Source organism: Mus caroli, unplaced genomic scaffold (genome assembly GCF_978045245.1).
Source record: "Mus caroli unplaced genomic scaffold, Mus_caroli_1 scaffold_2, whole genome shotgun sequence".
In the NCBI taxonomy this organism is placed as follows: domain Eukaryota; kingdom Metazoa; phylum Chordata; class Mammalia; order Rodentia; family Muridae; genus Mus; species Mus caroli.
The window spans coordinates 47,610,464-47,627,736 of record NW_028227257.1 but is presented as its reverse complement, the minus strand read 5'-3'; the positions used below and the strand labels follow the sequence as shown (position 1 = coordinate 47,627,736).

Here is a 17,273-nt window from a genome sequence, read left to right as displayed (position 1 = left end):
CCCTCTGCTCAGATGCTGCTAGCTTGAGTCAGGTGGACAAAAACCTAACCAACACTTGCCACCTTTAAAGACAGGTCTGGGTGCTACCAGCGGGGTGTGAGGGAAGCAGATGAGGCCCCCACATGCATAGCTTGAAGGTCAGAGAGGGAAGGGGATTGGCTGAGAACTGGAAGCACTAGAATAAAAGGTTAATCAGGACCCCAGGACTGTGCATTTTATGTGTGACATGAAGGGCTGCAGTGCCCGGTGGGGTGGTATGAGAGAGTAAGTGAATCAGTGGGAGACTGAAGTTCCTTAAATGCCATAGCTTTATTGAAGCAGTGACCTGCTGGTTTCTCTTTCTGAAGACCCTAAGAAGGGCTCTCTGATGCCTCTTTTTTTTTCAGGTTATGTGTGTCCAGATTAAGTGTTTCCATGAAATAATCACTATTGGCTACAATGTATACCACTCCTACGACCTGCCCTGGTTCAGGACCCTCAGCTGGTAAGCTCTCTGCTCCATTGGGGCAGGCAGGCACCTTGCCTGATTTGAGTGATGTGATTTGTGGCAGGTACTTACAGTGCTGGTGGAGACATTGCCACAGGCTTGCAGGAGATTGAGCCTCGATTGTATGGCACGTTTGAGGAGACTTGAGTAGCTGAGGACTTCACTAAAACAAACAGATGTGTCTGCGACAGATGTGTCAGTGACAGATGTGTCTATGGTTGGGCTTAGCTCAGCAGAAGGGTCCTTGGGCTCCTGCAGCCAGGGACTGTATTGTGCATCACACCCGAGGTCAGCGTACTTTATATGCTGCAGCCCAGCGTGTCACTGGAGTCCTCCAGGTGCTGGCAGGTCCCGGTGCTGGTGTGGCGTCTCTGGAACTTGATTTGCTCATCACTACAACAGACTGTTGAGGTTACTTTCTTTAAGGCACTTGGTGCCGGCGTGGTTCAGGTCTGAGCTCCTTCAGAGACTGCTTCTTTTTTTCTTCTCCTAAAAAGGATTGTCTAACAGCAAACTGCTAAATAAAGAACTGTAGCACAAATGATTTCCGAGCCCTTTCTTCGCCCAAAGCTCGGCTGTCGGCCGTGCTGTTCTAGCAGAGCCAAAGACCCACTGACCGGGAGAATTGCTCTGTGACTTAATGGGCTGGACAGTGATGAGTTGTGCGTAGGCAACATGGTTATGGTCAAGGAAGCTGACACTCCATCTATGTGTGTGCATCACTCAGCAGTACAAGCTGACTCTCAGCGTCCACCCACCCCTGGGCTCAGAAGTTGTTCTCTTTGTGGCTGTTCTGTAGCCAGAGAGCTGTGTTTTCAATCTTGATAATGTACTCAGGAGGTCTGACCTTTCTCAGTGGTTACTTTACAAAGAAAAATTTTCCCTACCAAATAAACCCAATAATTAAAAGTTGGGAAAGAGAGGAGCTTCAATTTCTCCCTGCTGAGGGCGATGGCTGCAGTGTGATCCAGCACCCAGACGCAAAGTAGAGGATGCACAAGGTTGTAGCTTGAGGCTGCCCTCAGGTCTTCAGGTGAAGAGAGGGTGTAAACAAATGTGCAGTTGGTGCTGGTTGAAGGATCTGGGTCACAGCCAGGCTTCAGAAGGGGGATGTCCTGAGATGGAGCCTGATTGCCTAATGAGGTCATCAGTTTCTTGCTATAGAAATAAATAATGTGGTAGATGTCAGGGCATGCAGCTTTTTAAAACTTCCATTTTTATAAAATGGTATTAAAACAACAAAGGGAATTGATGAGTGGATGAAGGGGGTGTTCCAGCAAGGGAGAGATAAGCCAGAAGCGAAGTAACAAAGCCAAGTGAGCCGCTTTGGACAGTGGAGGGGGCTTGTGTGGTGGTAGGGGTGAGCCTAGGGAGGTGGGCTGACGCACACTTGGAGGGTCCTGAGGTTTAGCTGGTGGGAACACAAAAGGGGAGAAACTGCCGACCATGTTTGTAACGAAGGGAGAGTGGGAGAAAGGTGCCACAGGTGTCTAGATCAGTTCTCAAGGTGGGGTGGGCTGGTCTCTCTTCTCGGGGCTGTCTGACAGTATCGTGAAGGAGAGCTGCACAAACTCCCCTGGCACGGTCTTCTCATTGTTTCCAGGTACTTCCTCCTGTGTGTGAACTACTTCTTCTATGGGGAGACAGTGACGGACTACTTCTTCACTCTGGTCCAGAGAGAGGAGCCTTTGAGGATTCTCAGTAAATACCACCGGTTCATCTCCTTTGCCCTGTATCTGACAGGCAGGTATCATGTGTCTCTCCAGTTCTCTGGGCATTGAGTGCTTCTTCTTGGTTTATAAGAGTTGGTTATAGTTTTGTGATGTTAACTGCCATACTAGGAAGTGAGCTGACAGACCTGTCTTACATTGACTGTAAACTAACTTTTTCCTATGGGCTTTGAAATTAATGCACTGCTTAATTGTTACAAGTGAATTAACCAATGGACTTCTTAACCCAGCTAAAGAGAAAGAAATGCAGTATGACTGATTTTATTCTCTCTCCAACTAGGATTCTGCATGTTTGTACTGAGTCTAGTTAAGAAGCATTATCGGCTGCAGTTCTACATGGTAAGGGGAGCGTGTGTGTGTGTGTTTGTGTGTGTTTTGTGGCCTTGTGAAATATTGAGGTTGATTTCTTGGCTTACTTGACAATCTGCAGAGACTAACTTAGCATGGGGCTCGCTGGCCAGGCGATCTGTAGGCACTCAGCTGAGCTTTCATGCTTTATATGACACAACTTGGCATGGTTTGTTATGTATTCATCAAGAGCCTGGAGCAGGGAGGACCAGAGTCCTGCATTTCTTCATCTAGCTAGGCCAGACACAGCATACACCCTGAGGGAGGGGTCTTTCCTCTGGGCCTCTGAAGGCAGGTTCCCTGCAGGGACAGAGTCACTGCTGTAGGGACTCCATCTAATTCACTGTTTGCCGCCCTCTGAGTGGGACAATGTTCCCAGGCCCAAGAGAGCACAAGGACTCACTCACTGCTTGGGTACAGACCCTACTGTGATGTTTCTGTTGTTCGATTGGGTATTACTATGCAGCTGAGCGTGGGCTCACATTTACAATCCTCCTGCATCCAGATTCCTGAGATTTCAGGCAAGCATTGTCCATGTCTGTCTTAGTCCTTGTTTTTTTGGTAAGACTGTGCCTGGGAAAGACTGTATTACTTCCAGAAGTTTGTTCTGCACATGTCACTGCCAGTAAGCCCGGTATTAAAGCCCTGCTTCTCAGTAGTTTCCCATTTGTTCCTTATTCTTTGAAGCTGTTATGGTCATAAACAAGGTAGGGAGAGTTCATTTCCTTCTCTTGCAGTTTGGCTGGACCCATGTGACCTTGCTTATTGTCGTAACGCAGTCACACCTTGTTATCCATAACTTGTTTGAAGGAATGATATGGTAAGTGTGACAGAAGTTTTGCTTATTTTCCCTCCCTGGTGTTGGGGTTGTCTCTCACACAGGTGGGCCAAGGACCTTGGCCTCTGTTTTGAAGCTTTCCACCTATCAAAAGTTCCTGTGGGCTGCTTTGCATTAGTATCTGATTGGGTAAGCCTGCGGTGGCACCTGATTTGAATTTCTAGTACATTCCCAGGTGATGTAGACGCCATGGGTCAGAGCCAGACTCTGAGAAGCTCTGTTCTAGCTTTACAGGTGAAGAAACCAAAGGTGAAGAACTGGCAGCAGACTTGATAACATAGGTGAGGCAGTCATGGTTTTCCTAGCAACGTGTAAACAAGGGAAGTGATGAAGATACACGTGAATAGATGAGTGATTGTAGATGAGCTTTGAAAACTCTTACTCCACACTTGGCAAAAGAACTCAGGACGACATGGGTTAAGAGCTGACAGTTATCTGATAGTTATCCTACAGAAGATTATATGGAGGGAGAGGTAGATGGGAAACTGCTTTCCTTTATGATTAAAAATAAACAAAATGCCTGAGAATGGAATCTGGCTGTGGGTGTGCTGCTTCTGAGAGCTTTAAGTTGTGGTTTCGCCTGGAAACTTGTCTGTTGTTACTCATGGCTGATTGAAGAAGTTAGGTGCCCTCAGTGGGATGGTGAAGACACACTTGGTATGATGAGAGAAGCACTGAGCATTGTGGGTGACAAGCACACAAGCTTCATCTCAGAATTGGAATGTGTTCATCCTTAAAGAGCGCCTGTGAATGTTAGCCCTATGTTCTATATTTAAAACAAGGGGAATGGCCCAGGGAGGCACCGACTAACTAGCGCCTTCTCTGTCTGGATTTTTATTGGGTATGTAAAGTGCTAAGTTGAGCCTTAGGGCTAAGTGTACCACTAGGATCGGTAGTAACTACTGCTAATGTTTCTAATGAAGGCTGCATCATAGCTGTGTAGAGCAGAGACTACTGGAAGCTTTGAAGGAAGTGTTTTGGTGGTGAATAGAGTGAGGAGGTTGTGTTAGGGTTTCATTGCTGTGCAGAGACACCATGACCACATTTAATTTGGGCTGGCTAACAGTTTCAGTCCATCATCATCCTAGTGGGAAGCATGGCAGTGTGCAGACAGACCTGGTGCTGGAGAAGGAGCTAAGAGTTGTGCATCTTCATTCCCAGACATCAATCAGAAGGGGACTGTGCCACATTAGGTGTAGCCTGACTTGAAAGCCTGCCTCCATGGTGACTGACACGTCCTCCAATAATGCTACTCCCATGGGCCAAGCATTCAAACACATGAGTCTGTGGCGGCCATACTTACTCAAATCACCGCATTCTGTTCCCTGGCCCCTACAGGCTTTTAGCCATAACATAATGCAAAATACAATTAGTCCCAGCACTTGGTTTTTGAAACCTTAAACCATGTTTTCTGTGACACCCCCCCCCCATCAAGGCCACACCTAATCCTTCCCAAACAATTCCACTGACTAATGACCCAGGTTTCACATATATGGGCCTGTGGGGGCCATTCTCATTTAAACACTATAGGGAATACCAGTGCTAGTAATAACCAATAAGATGTTAACTATGACACTGATGCTGTATACTATTTAAAAACATAAAGTCAATTGCTAGGCAAAAGAGTCAAAATGAGGTTAAATGGAAGTCAAAATGGCTGTTTTGGGGAATGGTAGAACTGAGTTGGGCAGTAAGCAGTTTTTCTCCTACCTTTAACAGTTTATTGTTCATATACTACTTTGTAATGCAAAAGGAGCAAGTGGCTTTTGTAGAATGCTGTCTCAGTCAGTCGGTGAACACCAGTGCCAGGCATTAGGGATGGCATTTTGGTGTGCCTTCCCCCACTGCCTTTTTTGGATATGGTCTCTGTGTGCAGTCTAAACCAGCCTTGACCAGAGCTCAGTCCTTCCTCACCCGTCCCAGTTGCTGTTAGAGGCTTGTGCGACCATAACTGACTGACTTTTATTTACAGACATCAGTTAAAATAGGAATGTATTTCATTTTGCTCTCATATGTATGCACAGTGTGTTTTTGTCGTTTGCCCCTTATTGTTTTCTCTTACTTCCTTCCCACCTCCCCTGATTCCCACCTCCCCTGATTCCCTGCCATTTCCCATGTTTATTTTCTTCTCAACTTAAACCTTAACGAATTATAAACACACCACGAGGTACCTTGGCACTGAGTTATTGTTGACCCTCTGAGATCATCTCCGTAGAGTGACTCCTTTTGGGTCTCTCCTAGGTTTATTGTTCCCATCTCGTGCGTCATCTGCAATGACATTATGGCCTATATGTTTGGCTTTTTCTTTGGTCGGACCCCACTCATTAAGGTAAGTGGGTCACCCTGGAATGGGTAGTGGGTGGTAATGCTTTCTCTGTGGCGTGTCAGTGGATAGAGAGGGAAACTAGCTGGTATGTATCCATGTGGGCCTGTCTTCACCTTACTCTGGGGCTGTGTAAGAGAAGAAAAGGATCAAAGAGACCCTGGCGAATACTTTAGAAAAATCTACCAAGGAAAATATTATTAGGTAGGCATACTTTTATGGCTTTGCTCTTTGACTATTGTTTTAATGTGGATTTTTATAATATAATAAATGTGCTAGCCACTAATGGAATAGAAAGAAAACTAACCTGAAGAACATAGGATAAGAAGCAAGAAAAAAAATTTTGGGGAAGAGTTTTGAAAGTGACATGACTCATTGAAGATTGACTTTCTATAGAAATAGTTGTTTGCATGGTTTTGAGACAGGGTCTCACTGTGTAGCCCTGGTGGACCTAGAACTCACTATGTAGTCCAGGCTGGCTTCGAACAGAGATCCTCCTGCTTCTGCTCCCTCACACTGGGATTAAAGGTGTGTGCTGTCATTCCAGGCCTGAGTTCTGGAAGTTCTTTGCTGACATTGTGTTCTCCATCTGCAGCTCTCTCCAAAGAAGACCTGGGAAGGCTTCATTGGGGGCTTCTTTGCCACTGTGGTATTTGGCCTTTTGGTAGGTGATAGCTCCCATCTGGATGGGGAGGGGACAAGGACTCAAAGGTCTGGGCAGGAGTAGAGAATATGTTCCCAAACCAGAGACTCTTTCCCGATGCTGATCCTTGCTCAAAAGAACGCATTCTGTAACTGACGCGGCAGCTTCCAGCTTTTAAGCAGCTGTGTAGGGGCTCATGTATATCTTATGCGCCCCCTTATGCCCATCTGCCAGGTAACACTAATATTGGGGTGACAAGAGCAGCTTGGAGTAGGGGGTGAGGTGAGATGTGTTCTTTCAACTCAGATTTTCTTCTGCATATGACTTGCCTGGAGGAGTGCATCTTCTAGCCCCTTTGAGGACACCGTGCCCTGCTGCTGATCCTCAGTCCCTCCCTTTTCTAGTGTGGCTGGCTGTCACTGTACCTCCCACACCACCACCATGGGTTCTGTGTAGCTCCGAGTTTAGAGATTCTTAGCACAGTAGGGCAGGTCTTCCCAGGTGGGAAGAATTGTCTTACAGCTCTTCGTTCAGCTCTTTCCTGGGCTTTTCAAGGTCTTTGTGTCTGGACACACATAGTGTGTGTGTGTGTGTGTGTGTGTGTGTGTGTGTGTGTGATCTTGCTTAACAGTTCAGGTGAGCTACACGTGTGAAACATAAACCTGTCTTTGAGCCCATGGCTTACAGTGAACATCGTGGGAGGGAGGCACCCTGAGACTCATGGCCCAATCAGGTGTGGCCAGCCAGGCTGGATGTCTAGAACTGATGTTCTTGCCTGCTCTCTGCTCTTTGTCCTTAGCTCTCCTATGTGATGTCTGGGTACAGATGCTTCGTGTGTCCCGTGGAATACAACAATGACACCAACAGCTTCACTGTGGACTGTGAGCCGTCTGACCTATTCCGCCTGCAGGAGTACAACATCCCTGGGGTGATCCAGTCGGCCATTGGCTGGGTGCGTACCCTTTACATGAGTGATGGCAGAGAGGAGTTTCCCTCCTAGAGCTCTGAGCTTTATGCCAGGGTAAGGGTAGAGGAGACCTTTCTCTAACTTGATGGCAGTTAGAGGAGTGGCTCCCATATTGTGTGGATTCCTAGAGGATCCTGCTTACTGAGTAATATGCACCTCTTCCACTGGGCTGACATTTTCTTGATAACACATTAGTGGTTGTAAAGCCAGTGGCAGTGGGCAGAGTGAGCTGCAGCACGGCCTGGACCACAGGTCATTGCTTGCTTCGTGCTGCACCCTCTGCCAGTGCACACAAGCTCGCTACTCCTGTGAATGCCCTTGATGGGACTCTAAAATTAGTAATGTCATCTAAATATTCCTGATTCTTGACACCATTTTAATATTCTCTGTACTGAAATGGAAAATACACAGGAAATATTTCTGCCAAATACTGAAGCACAGAGTGTCCCAAAGAGAAAACTTGTACTGTTGATTAAGTTGTGAGCTCAACTGGCTGCCAAGCTCTCAGGATAGGGTTTTTATTTGAAAAGACTTGGGTATGTAATGGATGTTTTTCTTGAGGAGAGTGACGTAAGTCTATCACTTAAAAAAAAAAGTGGCTGATAGCAGTTGATACCAGTGATAAAAATCTGCATTTCAGGTGAAATGAGAAGTGTGACATGTCATATGCACCTATCATTGTGAGGATGGTGGGTTTCTGGCACGTATCCGCTGCTCTGACACCAGTGGCCAATAGTGAGCTGGGAGTTCTTAAATGGCCAGTGTATGGTGGTCCACCGTCATGTCTGGGAAAAAGATGGAACCACAGTGCATTGTAGACCAGTGGATTGTGTGAGGAAGCACAGAACATTCGTTAGGAGGATTCCAGATTCCACACTGTTCCCAGCCCCTATGAGGGCTGTGTGTGTGTGTGTGTGTGTGTGTGTGTGTGTGTGTGGGCAGGGGGTGCAGACAGGATCTCACTATGGACTTGGAATCCTTCTGCCTCCTTCTGAATGCTGTGATTGTAGGTATGTGAGACACCACCTGGCTTGCAGCTATTTTGTGTGTGTATGTGTGTGTGTGAATGTGAATGGATGTATGCATATTTGCATATATACACACATATGTGTGGAGGCCCAAGGTTGATGGTGAAATCTCTCAGTTGCTCTTTTGCCTTATCCTTAGAGGCAGGGTTCTTGAGCTCATCTTGCTGGTCAGCTTGCTCTGGGATCCCCTTCAGGCTTTACTGCTGGCTGCCGTGCACATTCAGTATTTACATGGCTTCTGAGGATCTGAACTCAGTCCTGTTGTAGGGCAAGTATTTTAACTGATGGGACTCTGCCCAGCTTGTACCTAACTTTTAGGGAGTTATTCCTGTATAATTCCCACAATTCTGAGAAAACTGCTAAAAACATTCATCCTTTTGAAATTACATTCTCTGTAAGCTAAGGCTGGATTTTCTTCATATATTGCCTGCAAAACAGTATAAGAAGTTGATTCCAGAATTTCTCCTTTTGTTTGTTTGTGACAGGTTCTTATGTAGTTTAGGCTGACCTCACCCTGTAGCTGAGGGTGCCCTTGAATTTGTAATCCTACTGCTCCTAGTTTCCAAATGCTGGGATTACAGGTACATGCCCCCACTCCAGACAGAATAGCATAGTGGTCTACTATTGGGCCAAATGCTAGAGATTTAAAAGCATGGGCCAGTTTTCTTAGTTTCTTTGTCTCTTTCTTTCTGTCTGTCTGTTTTTCATCCTTCCTTCCCCCCTTTCTTTCTGTCTTTCTCCTTTTTTTTTTTAATACTCAATCTCTTTAGATGTATGAATGTTTTGGGTGAGTGTGTTTGTGTGTGTGTGTGTGTGTGTGTGTATCCTTGAAATAAAGTTCTAGATGGTTGTGAGCCACCATGTGTGTTAGAAACAACCCAGGTTCTTTGCTGGAACAGCAGGTGCTCCTGACCACCAGACCAACTCTCCAGCCCTGCCATCTTTTGGTTGATTGAAAAAAATGGAGACCTTGTTTTATGAAGCTCTGAATTAACTGTAAGAAGCCAGACATGCACACTTGCTGACTTTGGTTCTACTCCTTCTCCTCAGAAAACGGTGAGGATGTACCCTTTCCAGATCCACAGCATCGCCCTCTCCACCTTCGCCTCGCTCATCGGCCCTTTCGGAGGGTTCTTCGCCAGTGGATTCAAACGGGCCTTTAAAATCAAAGTAGGGGAACTCTGCCCCTCTGCCTCTCCCCTCTCACTCCTGGTCGCCCATCTCTTCCCCACCCTGCTCCATCAGCTTGCACCCCTCATACCAGGTCACGCCCCTGCACTTACTGTGTGCTTTTCTTGACCCATGTGCTGAATCGGGGGACAGTAAATGAAAGTACAAGTTCTGGTTTGCTAGTGCTTCCTTCAACCAGAGACCATATTGTCATTTGCAGTCCTGTCCTGTGGTCACCTGGGCATTTGGTTGTATGCCTCTGTCCATCACCTTCTCTGCCCAGCAGGGTTTTGGTCATGGGTGGATCCATTAGTCTGGAGTTTGGTTGTTGGTGAGCCCAGCAGGCCCATCCTTCCTTCCTCTGCCTCTAACAGGATTTTGCCAATACCATTCCCGGTCACGGAGGCATCATGGATCGCTTTGACTGCCAGTACCTGATGGCCACCTTTGTCAATGTGTATATCGCCAGCTTTATCAGGTACTCCACCGGATCCAGCTGAGTGGGCTTTGAAAGCATGAGTGTTTACAAATCCTTTGAGGTCTCTCTCCCTTCACTAATAGTGAATCCAGGGCTCATAGCATCCCATGGGTAACTGGGCCAGCGAAGCAACTGGCCCCTGCTCAGGGGTGCCTCATGTTCTGTTGTAGGGGTCCAAACCCAAGCAAACTGATCCAGCAGTTTCTGACGTTGCGGCCAGATCAGCAGCTTCACATCTTCAACACGCTCAAGTCTCACCTGACTGACAAGGGGATTCTGACATCTGCCTTGGAAGATGAGTAGAGTCCACCGGGGGCCCAGAGAGCTGGAGCAGGATGGAGTGGGGGCCAGTCGCCAAGGCCTCCCAGCTGCTGTGACTTAGATAATGAAAAGCTTCAACTCACCACCGTCATTTTTTTTTCTTTTTCCTTTTTGTGCGTGTGTGGTTTTTAATCTGTATATACTGTCTGTTTATAGTATGGGCAGTGAGTAAGCTGTAGCTTTGAGTTGCAAAGAAGTCACAGAAAAGAACCATTTGGGTTTCTGAAGTACAAGTATTGAGCAACATGAAGGGCAGTGTTGCCCAGCTCAGGGTGTCTGCTTGGTGGCTCTAACCCCTGCCCATCCAGTTGTTTCTGGGCTGTGTGAGAGCTCATACATTGATCTGTGTCTGATGAGTTGAGGGCTTTCCCACCTGGACGGGCCTTCACGGGCTCCACGCTTTTGCTGTCCTTGACACCTTTCATTGGGGCTTCTGCAGGCATCTCTGTCTGAGAGCAGTGGAGGGCTGCCTTCTGTAGAACTGTGGGAGAGAGGCTTACTGATCAGATGAGCATCTTGTCCAAGCCAAAATTCTGCAGAGGGCAGGCGAGCTTTGCTTATATATAGTTTGCTTTCACCGTATAGACTGAGAGAAGATTTCAGACTTCTTTTTCTTAGAAAGCATGAAGGATTTATGAAGTATGGAAAAGAAGCCCTTACATATTCCAGATGTATGCAGCAGAGTGCACTGTCCCAGCCCTCTCTGCGCCAGCCAGGCACAGTGGCCTCTAGAGGGTGGTCCTGCAGACCGCACCTTTTAGAGCCGAGGCCTCTGTGGTTGTGCCGTGGGTTGGCTACTGTGCTGAGTTCTTCTGGGGGAGCCCTAAGAGGTGGGGAGCAGAGGACTTGTGCTCAGACACCCTTTGCCTGGAAGCCCACTTGTGTTGCTGCTGTGTTGTGTATATAGTACTCTGGAGATGAGCGTATGTGTGTCTGTTTAAAAGTCACCTTGTTTCCTACGTGATTTTAGTCATACCCGAACGTCCTCAGAATCCCTACATCCTGCTTAGAACTGTGGCCAGCCTAATCTGTCAAGAGGCTTGGCTCTCCAAGACTCAGTGTCCACTTTTTATCAAATGTGACCGGTGTAGCTGTAGTTTGTCCTTTCCTGGGACCTTCTGCTGGGGTTTGTGTAAGCTGTGACTCTTTCCCTTCCTGATCATAGGTTGAGATTGACATGGAAAGGAGCAGTTGGCCGGGAAGGAACTTATTCCCCAAGAGTGGTAACTAACCCACAGCCCTGCCTCGGTGTGCCCACCGCTGAGAGGCTGCAGTGACTTCCCCAAGTACCGTGCTCTGTGCTAATTTGTTTTCAGATTAGTCTTCCTGTGGCCTCCAACACTCGCCAGCCCTCAGAGTGTCCGTTGTGTGCATGGGGGCAGGGGCGGGCAGCTCCTTGTCTCTCAGCTTTGACTGACTTGTCAGTATTGGGGATTTTTGTTCTCAGCTCCCAGGCCGCACTGAATACAGTGTTGCTGCTTCAGTTTGGTTCTGGCCATGAGGCCCCAAGTGGGCGCTTTGCCCTTAGGGCTGTCCTCTGACTTGCCCTCAAAGTTCACCAATTCGGCAACTCCATGGAGACGTTCCTGTCACTCTCAGCCCCTGTTGCTATTAAGTCATGTCATGGGCACCCGAAAAAGGAACTACACTGAGGTGTATTTTACAATGGCTCCTTAAGATTCTCAGTGGAGATTAGAAGCAGCACTGCACTTTTCTAATTGAAAAATGGCCTTGGATCACTAAACTAGATAGAGAAGGGCACACCACGCCCCCGCGCACCAGGAGCCAAAACTCACGCTCGGGCAGCAGCAGCTGAGGCTTGAGGAAGCTGGTGTCCTAAGACACTGAAACCCAGTGCTCATCGGAGCTGCCAGCCACAGGTTTCTCTTCTTTTCTGAGTTCTCCAGTCTTGTGAAAGAGGAGAATTTCCCAGTCAGGTAGCCAGGAGAACAGTGCCACACTGTGATTGTGCCACCCTGTGATTGTATAGCGTGTTGTTTGTTCCAGTAAGCAGGCAGGCCCAGAGACTGCTTTCTCAGCACCGCACAGATCTCAGTGGGTCACATAACTTGCTTTACACTCATCTTGTTGTGTCAGAAATAAAGTGTTCGTGCTTTTCCTTGTCAGGAGTCCCGTGTTTGTCACTTGTTGCATGGTTTTATGTTTCCCGCTGTGTGAGCATAAACACTGTGCAGTTTTCCTGCTTGCCAGCCTGTGTGCCATCTGTTCCTCACAGCCTCTGAGATGTCTCAGGTGAGAGCCATGGGATGGAACCATAAAGTCCCCATCTCAAAGTGTGCCTGTGGGACAGGGTTAGTAGGTACTCCCTGAGGCCCCAACCCGGGAAATACTGCAGTGTTCCTTCCTGCAGACCTTGGAGCCCTGACCAGGCCAGTCTTGGGCACTGCTTAGATGGCTGTCAGCTTCGAACTGGTGAAGTAAGGATTTGGTTCCAGAAACCAGCCTGACATGAGAACAAGCCAGGGTGTCTTCCTGGTGAGTTCTATTCATGGTCGTTCTCAGGAAAACTGTGCGTTCCCTTTGTGTGTACGTTTCTCACCCCTTAACCACTTCAGTGTCAAAAAAGTTCATCTTGTGTCTTCTGAAAGTGAAGTCCCATAAGGAAGTTGGGAGAGAATGTGCAAGGTGCACACACGCATGTACACACACAACACATACAGCCTATTTCACATTCTCAGACTTTTAGTTTCTGCTTTATAACCACATTTAAAATGTATTCTTAATGTACTGTAGTGTGTGTGAGCCGTTGTTCAGAGGTGTGAAGTGTACCATGTAGTCTCACACAGGTGGACTGTGGAACAGTTTTTATGGGATTTTGCCCCTGCTTGCTTTCATCCTGTAACCTGGCCTGTATTATACAAGAAAACGAGCAGGGCATTTCAAGAGAATATGTTGCCTAACTGCTGGGTTGGCTGGGACCTGCTCTGAAGGGATCCCTCAGTTCACCGATTAGCAAGCCAAGGTCAGTCCTTGCTGTTGATGGAGCTGGGAGGAGGAGGGACCTAAGGACTCAGGACAGAGCATCTCACGTGAAGTTCTGTGTGGCAGTCAAGTGTTCCTCGTGGAGTCAGCCTGAGGTAGATTTCCAGGGAAGCCTTTTCCTCATTACCAGTGTGTGATGTCACAACTAAAACTTGTTGTGTTAGTAACGTCTAAGGCCATGTTGCCTTTGTCTTTAGAGTGATTCCTGGCTGTGCCCACCACTCCTGCATACTGTGCTTATGTGCGTGCTGTGCTTTGATGGGGAGGAGGGCAGGTTCCTGTGCAGCCAGGGTTCTTGCTCCTTGCATGGCAGGATGAGAAGGAAGGCCTAAGAGAGGCTGGCCAGGGGCTGGGTGTAGACACAGTGGGTGCATTCTGTCTGGAGCACCCAGAAGGAGCTGTGTGCTGCTGGAGAGGAGGCTAATTGTTGGTCAGACTCCTCCTCCCCTTATCACTCTCCTCCTCCTCCTCCTCACAGTTGCTCTGCATCTTTAAAGAGTATTAGCTTCTGCTTCCGGACTCAGTCTTGGTTGAGTGGCCACTTCCAGGGGTCTGCGGGGTTAGGCAAGTGGCAGAGGAGGGTTCTTATTTGAGGCTTTGCTGGGCTCATCTGCTGTGTCCTGGGTAGTCCACTCATGTTCTTGCCGGGTGAGTCCATGCTCAGGAGAATGCGGTCCACCTTTCTGTGCACTCTAGCTTCCCTCTCTTCAGGTTGATATAGCGACATTACCTGGGCTCTGTGCTGTCCTGTGGGTGGAGGCCATTATCACTGGGCTGCTGCTTCCCTGGGCAAGCCACTCTCTATTTTTCCGCAAAGGTCAAAAGACCCTGGTGTTGGGGGCACTTTAGAGGGTGTGCTTTGGATGCTGACCTCTTAGGGCTTTAGGACAGAGGGATGATGTTGAGTCTAGAAGGGCACAATATACGAAAGCCAGAGTTTTATGGCCAGTGATCCTCAAATCCATTGGCTGTTTGAAGACCCTGTCCTCACTTCTCCTTTTTTTCAGGTGACTCTCTGCTTGGCTCTTTATCTTACTCTTCAGCTAATGAAGTAGCAACAGTGTGTTACTAATGATTGCAATCATACAGTGCTTAATATGTGCCAGACACAGTGCCGAGGGCTTGCATGCATTATCTCCTTTAATCCACAAGCAGCTCTGGTGAGGTGGTATTAGCCCATCTTACAGATGGGAAAACTGAAGTTCTGTGCTAGAGATTGAGAACAATGTAAAGACTTGAGGCTTAGGTAGTGCTATATCTGGTCAGGCTATAGGCTGCGGGCAGCCTTCACTTCCAACCAGCTGCTGTGAGGATTTAGTGAGCTAATGCATGTAAGCATTTAGCAAGGTGCCTGGCACATAGTAAGCACTCAATAAATGGTAGTTGTTTTGTTTTTTTAAACTGAGCTCAGCGAGTTTGGCCCACACTGGTGGGCTGCTGGGTATTCGGCCACCACACTCTTCACTGCTTGGACCTAGTTGGTGTTCGTGTCCTGTAAAGTGACCACGTTGTCCTCCCAAGAGAAGCACATCAGTGGTCCAGTGGTAAGAGCCCACAGCATTGAGGCCAGCCTGACTGAGGGATGATGTGAGGCTGTTTGGCACTTCTGTTCTTTTCCCCGTGGTTGAGACTGCCCACAGGAAAGAGCTGGTTGCTCTGACTTGGTGGGCAGCCAGGGCCTGGCTTGCTCTGGACCCTGCTTTCCCCAGCCACGTTCTGTAGTCTGTTGTACATCTCAGGAACCCTCAGTTCCTCCACAGATGGACGATTGCAGAATAGAGCAGAATAGAGAAAGTAAGCCTGAAGCTGAGTGCCTCAGCCACAAACCTAAAGGATCTGCCTGTGTTCTGACAGCATAGCCATTCCATCTCTTCTGTCCGTCTGTCTGGGTTGTTTTGTTTTGTTGTTGTTTTGAGACAGGGTTTCTTTGTGTAGCCCTGACTGTTCTGGAACTTGCTCTGAAGACCAGGCTGACCTCGAACTCAGAGATCTGCCTGCCTCTGCTTCCCAAGTGCTGGGATTAAAGGTGTGTTTCACCTTCACCTGGATTTTCTTTCTTTTAACAGGTTAGAGCAAGTGACCATTGAGGACAGGTGGTGTGAATGTTTGTTCTAGATTAGCAAAGAATCGCATAGATTGTTAGTCATGAGTGGAGAAATGTTTAATTCAGTTTTCTGAATGGACATGGGGAGTTGGGAGTGTGTGTGTGTGTGTGTGTGTGTGTATGTGTGTGTTCTTCACCTTGATTGAGTGGCATTGGCTAACATGACCCAGGAGATTCCCAGGCTCTGTTAGCAGTGTCTAGGAACTTGTGTTCCAGCTGTGGAGTGTCCCAGGTGTTAACAAGACCTGAGGCCTATTGCTGGCATTCAGATACTGCAGCTCCTCTTGTTTTTCTGCACTGTGTTTGCCAGCCCTGCCCCCATGATGGACCAGGCAGTCCTTTATCTGGAGGGAAAAGTCTGATGTCAGCAGAGGTCCTGGAGCACTGCTCTCCCAGGTCCTGGTCAGACTCAGCTCCATAGCTCTTGGAGGCTTTCCCTGAATTCCCTGAGTACAGTGTTAGAAGGCCTAACCACACAGCCACCTGCCCTAAGTGACATTGTGTTTTTAGGTGTCACCGTCTCAGCCCTTTGTTTTCCTTACTAGAGTATCTTTTCCGCACCCACTAGGTTTGTATTCTGGTTCTACTGGCTTTTCTCAGTGGGACACCAAGGTAGAAAGGGAGTAAGAATGGTTTTTTCAGTGAGTTGAGTGTGCACACGTTTATGAGAGTCCTTTGTGTGAGCTTTCTGCTCATTCCTGGTTTGCCTTGGGTCCCACTGGGCAGGTGTCTAGCACTGAGAGCGTAGACAAGGGAGCCACTGAGGTACTGGAGGCAGCAATTCCTCGTCCAGCTCAGGGACTCCTGACAGCCACGGGGACAGCAACAGGACCCAGAGCAGGGAAAGGGGTCCCGGAGTCACACAACCAAAGGTAGACTCAGACCAGTTCAGTGCTCCTGGTGGCCATAGGGACCAGAAAACAGCTTAGGAAACCTACCCATTGGCCCTTTTAGAGTCTGTGTGTGAACCCAACTCTCTACTGAACTTTAAACACCTTCTAAACAGTAGCAGGGACCACAGTGGCAGACAGGGTAGGGTACCCCAGGCAGTTTCTCAGCCTTGTCCGTTGTGTGGAGGGAATGCTGAATTCAGTTATCTCGCCTGGCTGCTTTCCTGCCCTCAGATCTGGGCACTGGGCCTCAGCCCCTGGCTGTGTGGAATCCATGGGATCCTCGGGACTCCCCAGACAGGCGTGTGTGAGTGTGTTCTGTCATGCAGCCTCAGCCCAGGCTAAACCAGTCAGTGTTTTCACCACGTCTGACCTTTCTCTCTGCACTTAGGATTGGTGTCCAACACACTTGTAGATTTCTTTCAACACAGTATAAGAATGTGATATATTGTATATTGGAAAGTATTTACCTTATTTATATACCTGAATGTTCCTATTAAACAAATAAACATATACTAAATTCTAGATTGTGTGTGTGTGTTTTTTTTTTTTTGATGGGAGAAGCCCTTTTAAAACGGTTTTATGTGTATAGATGTTTTACCTGCATGTATGTGTGTCCTGTTGGCCGGACAAGCCAAAAGAGGGCATGAGATCCCCCTGAAACTGGAATTACAGGTGGGTGTAGGGAATTGAACCTGGGTCCCCAGAAGAGCAGCCAGTGCTATTGGTCACTGAGCCATCTCTATTCCCAAGAGGTTAGTTTCTATGTTTGTCTTTAGACTGTCTTCCTATGTAGGCCGGGCTGGTGTGGTATGTGTTTTGGGGTCCAGTTCCTCTATCTCAGAGTATCCAGACACACGCCAGGCTTGAAGGATGAAGCAGAATCCATCGGGGAGTGAATGAAGGGGGGCCGTGTCAGGCTTGCGGACAGACAGGTTGGGGA

General features: G+C 47.9%; 1 protein-coding gene across 1 annotated transcript in view; it reads left to right on the top strand.

The window, feature by feature from the left end:
* Positions 1–16,855, top strand: part of Cds2 (CDP-diacylglycerol synthase 2) — a 50,252-nt gene extending 33,397 nt beyond the window's left edge. Inside the window, exons 4-13 of the mRNA XM_021184988.3 lie at positions 387–484; positions 2,091–2,230; positions 2,498–2,556; positions 3,303–3,385; positions 5,645–5,732; positions 6,322–6,390; positions 7,169–7,321; positions 9,415–9,534; positions 9,909–10,012; positions 10,183–16,855. Coding sequence (XP_021040647.1) covers positions 387–484; positions 2,091–2,230; positions 2,498–2,556; positions 3,303–3,385; positions 5,645–5,732; positions 6,322–6,390; positions 7,169–7,321; positions 9,415–9,534; positions 9,909–10,012; positions 10,183–10,315 — 1,047 coding nt within the window. The 3' untranslated portion in view covers positions 10,316–16,855. The remainder of the gene's footprint in view (positions 1–386; positions 485–2,090; positions 2,231–2,497; positions 2,557–3,302; positions 3,386–5,644; positions 5,733–6,321; positions 6,391–7,168; positions 7,322–9,414; positions 9,535–9,908; positions 10,013–10,182) is intronic.
* Positions 16,856–17,273: the final 418 nt, after the last annotated feature.